The sequence below is a fragment of the Colobus angolensis genome, unplaced genomic scaffold (genome assembly GCF_000951035.1).
Source record: "Colobus angolensis palliatus isolate OR3802 unplaced genomic scaffold, Cang.pa_1.0 Scaffold214, whole genome shotgun sequence".
Taxonomy (NCBI): domain Eukaryota; kingdom Metazoa; phylum Chordata; class Mammalia; order Primates; family Cercopithecidae; genus Colobus; species Colobus angolensis.
The window spans coordinates 308,900-313,088 of record NW_012115311.1 but is presented as its reverse complement, the minus strand read 5'-3'; the positions used below and the strand labels follow the sequence as shown (position 1 = coordinate 313,088).

At 38.5% G+C, this 4,189-nt stretch overlaps 1 protein-coding gene across 1 annotated transcript in view; it reads right to left on the bottom strand.

Moving 5' to 3' along the window:
• The window catches only part of VWA8 (von Willebrand factor A domain containing 8), a 402,889-nt gene that overhangs the window by 313,401 nt on the left and 85,299 nt on the right, over positions 1 to 4,189 (bottom strand). The window contains exons 10-12 of the mRNA XM_011943037.1: positions 3,022 to 3,153; positions 570 to 704; positions 402 to 479 (exon numbers count right to left, since the gene is read on the bottom strand). Coding sequence (XP_011798427.1) covers positions 402 to 479; positions 570 to 704; positions 3,022 to 3,153 — 345 coding nt within the window. The remainder of the gene's footprint in view (positions 1 to 401; positions 480 to 569; positions 705 to 3,021; positions 3,154 to 4,189) is intronic.

Below are 4,189 nucleotides of genomic sequence, written 5' to 3'. Positions count from 1 at the left end.
AGTTAGGCTACTCAGGGGTCAGGGACCCACTTGAGCTGGCAGTCTGTCCGTTCTCAGATCTCAACCTCCGTGTTGGGAGATCCACTGCTCTCTTCAGTATTTTTATAACTATTAATCAACCTCTCTTCACTCCTCCTTTCCCCCTACCCTTCCAGGCCTCTGGAAAATAAATCTCTCTGAAAAACAGCCCCTGACATGTTGTGCACATCAGATATCCTAGAATGTACTTTCAAAAGCTCCAAATAATTATAATTGCACTTTAATTGGTATAATTTGATTACTATTTTGGTTCTTTACCTACATAAAAAAAAGAGTCATAACAAGAAGATATCCATAAATTCTGCTGATGGGCTGAGGATATATGCTTATAGTCCAAGTACAGCTAAAAATGAACACTGTACCTGATAGAGCATAATAGGTTCTATGTTGTATCCTAAGGTATCAGCAAAGTTCTTGGCGATCACTGTTTTTCCACAACCCTACAAATGGAAACACAATTATTCAAGGGGTAAGTCAAAATAACCAAAAGCCAGGAAACTGAAAGTCTGCAGTGAGACTGTCATTCTTACCTTTCCTCCAATTAAACATATATCCTTAACCATGTGAGACTGCATCATTTCAGCCTGTAGCTGCTTATGGCTCAAAGTCTGTATGAAACGGTCTGATGCACAAGGTTGACTTAATGGCCTGGTCCCAGCTGGCACCTATAATTAAAGAGAGGTCAATATAACATGGCCTGGCATGGTGGCTCATGCCTGTAATCCCAACACTTTGGGAGGCCAAGGCAGGCGGATCACTTGAGGTCAGTAGTTCGAGACCAGCCTGGCCAATATGGTGAAACCCCATCTCTACCAAAATACAAAAAAAAATTAGCTGGGCATGGTGGCATGCACCTGTGATCCCAACTACTCAGGGGACTGAGGTAGGAGAATCGCTTGAACCCAGGAAGCAGAGGTTGCAGTGAGCCGAGATTGCGCCACTGCACTCCAGCGTGGGCAACAGAGAGAGACTCTGTCTCAAAAAACAAAAAACAAAAATATATATATATATGTGTGTGTATGTTTGTGTGTGTATATATATGTATATATATTTGTGTGTGTGTGTATCTGTGTGTAAAACATGCATATGTTTTTATCAAAATATCAGTAACTTAAAATATATAACTGCCGCTTAAAAGCTTCCAACTAATAGCTTGCTCAATTTAGTTCTTTACTGTTTTTGATATTTCAAAGAGCAGCAACTATTTTTTCATTTAACAGATCTGATGATTATTATTACAAAACTTCCAAATCAATTATTTCTCTAAAATTAAAGTCCCACACTGTCAGACATATTCATAAAAATCATGTCATCTCAATGCTGTTTATAACTTACAGTAAAGATGTTACTACTGGAGAATAAAATTTCCCTAAATTCTACTTGTAAGCACAGAATTAATGTTAGTCCATTGGAATCTCTAAAGTCACCAATGACCTCCTGATTTCTAAAAGTCAAGTCCACAAATCCTTTTCAGGTTTATCTTAGTTTACCACTGGGAGACATCTGTTCAGAGTATCTCTTCCCATCTTTTACACCTACTTCTTTTATTTTTTGTCTTTCCCCCCTTTTTTTTTTATCCTGCCTATTAGTTCCCGAGGAGCCATGCTCTGCTGAGGACTCTGGGTTGAATCATATTATATACTACATGAACCAAAGAATTGTAAGTTTGGAAGCAACAGGATCAGATTTGCATTTAAGAATGTATCCTGGTATCAATACAGAAAGCTAACTGGAAGAGACTAGAGGCAATGAGGTTAAAAAGCCATAACCAAAGGGAAGCAAATAATGAAGTCTTTTTCATACCTCATGCTTCTGAACATATTGTTTAAACTGCCAAAAATGTCCTATCCACTCCTGAGCCACTGGAAAAATCCTGTGTTATTCTTGCACACTTAGCTCAAGCTTCACCTTCGCTCTGAAGCTTTCCCTATTCCGTCTCCTGAATCCCAGTATTACTTCCTTTTCCATATCCCCAGTCATTCCAATGCAGTCTTACCTCATCTGCCTCTATCCTAAACCATCAGCTAGATGAGCCATTCATCTGAAGAAAACATAGAGTATAGTGGGCAACTCCCCGTCTAGAAATCCCAGCTGTGCCATCTCCTAGCTGGTGTCTCTGGGTGAATCAATTAACCTCTTTACATCTCAGTTTTCTAATCTACAAAATGGAGATAATAAAACTTACCTTAATGGATCTTGGGGGATTTAAATCGCATAATATATGCAAAGAGACAAATACAGTAACTAGTATACAGTAAACTCATATGGAACCTAGCTCATGGTAGATATAATCAATATTCGGTTCAATGAATAAGTACAGTAACATGAATTAATATTAATAATATCAAATATTAAAACAAAAAAGTTTATCATGAGCTGGGCGCAGTGGCATGTGCCTGTAGTCCCAGCTACTCAGGAGGCTAAGGCAGGAGTATTGTCTGAGCTCAGGAATTCAAAACAAGCCTGGGCAATATAGTAAGACTCCATAAAATATGTGTATATATATACATAGAGATATATATAGAAGGAGTTGATATATATATAACATATATACATGCAGATGGAGCTCTATGACCAAATATTATTTCCCTCTTCTAAAAACCATTCAACCGTGCAGATCCTTTGTAAACTGTGTCACATAGCTAAGAAAGATTTTACTCGACAACAGGGCTCTGTAGCAGCTCAAATGTTTGAAAACACTATTTCTTACCAAGGACTCATAGTACAAAATGCTGTCAATAATCAACGCACGACTTGATTTTCCCAGAGGTCAACTTTGAATTTTTGATGAAAGTCTTTCCCTGTTTCTCCTGAATGTTTCCAGTTTGTAAGCACACATGACTCTGGAGACATAGATATATAGATACAGACAGAAGCAGTACTATCAAGAAAGACTTACAAGGAGATCATAAACCTAATTTAGGTCATAAAAACAGGCAGAATAAGGCATATCTTAGAAAGAATAAATCTGTGATTAATTACCTTAATGGTCACCTCTTTATCTGCAATCCGGATGGTCACAGAAGCTTGGGACACATGGTTTTCCATCATCTTCTCTACTCTTACAATCTCTTTAGGAAGCAGAGAGCTCCCTGAATCTTGAAGTTCAAAGCGCTGTAAAATTACAAGAAAATCATGCAATTTACTTTTCATTGTAGCATTAAAGTTGGCTATCTGAAAGATTACACCTTAATTACAACCGAAATCCATTTTATATTTTTATATAAAAGTAGAGGTTAAAAAAAGTTAATGAGAACTATTTTCTATTCCTACTAACACCATTCTACTTGCAACAATTATTAAAGATGATATAAAAATAGTCCCTAAAATTTACTGTATGACAAGAAATGGAATCACTGAATTCCTGGTGAAAGTTCATAGCTTACATCTCTTGATAATCAACTTCCTAGAAAAAGATAATAAGACCCTTCAAAACATGCTGAAATAAAACAAAGCCCATATTGGTTTGTTCTTTAAATCAATCAAAGTTAATGTGTTACATGAAATCCATGAAAACAGAACTTCTTGGACATCATTCTGCTGTCAGCTATGTGAACAGCTTAACTAAAATTATTATAACAATTTTCCACAGCATATGGTACGGTGCTTTCTACACGGTGGGGTCTCAACATTTGTTGAACTGGATTTAAAAGGCTAGAACCACCAGACACAGTGGCTCATGCCTGTAATCCCAGCACCCTGGGACGCCAAGGCAAGCGGATCGCCTGAGGTCAGGATGAGCCTGGCCAACATGGTGAAACCCTGTCTACTAAAAATACAAAAATTAGCCGGGCATGGTGGTGCACACCTGTAGTCCCAGTGACTTGGGAGGCTGAGGCACGAGAATCCCTTGAACCCAGAGACAGAGGTTGCAGTGAGCTGAGATTGCACCACTGCACTCCAGCCTGGGCGACACAGCAAAAACTCCGTCTCAAACAAACAAAAAAAAGGCTAGAACCATTGATTCTTGATACAGCCCAATTACCAATGTTCTAACACTGACTACACCACTTCATTCCAGCTAGTTATATCAAAACTGCACAGAAAGAATACAGATAAAGGGGCGGAGCAAGATGGCCGAATAGGAACAGCTGCAGTCTCCAACTCCCAGCGCGAAGGACACAGAAGACCGGTGATTTCTGCATTTTGA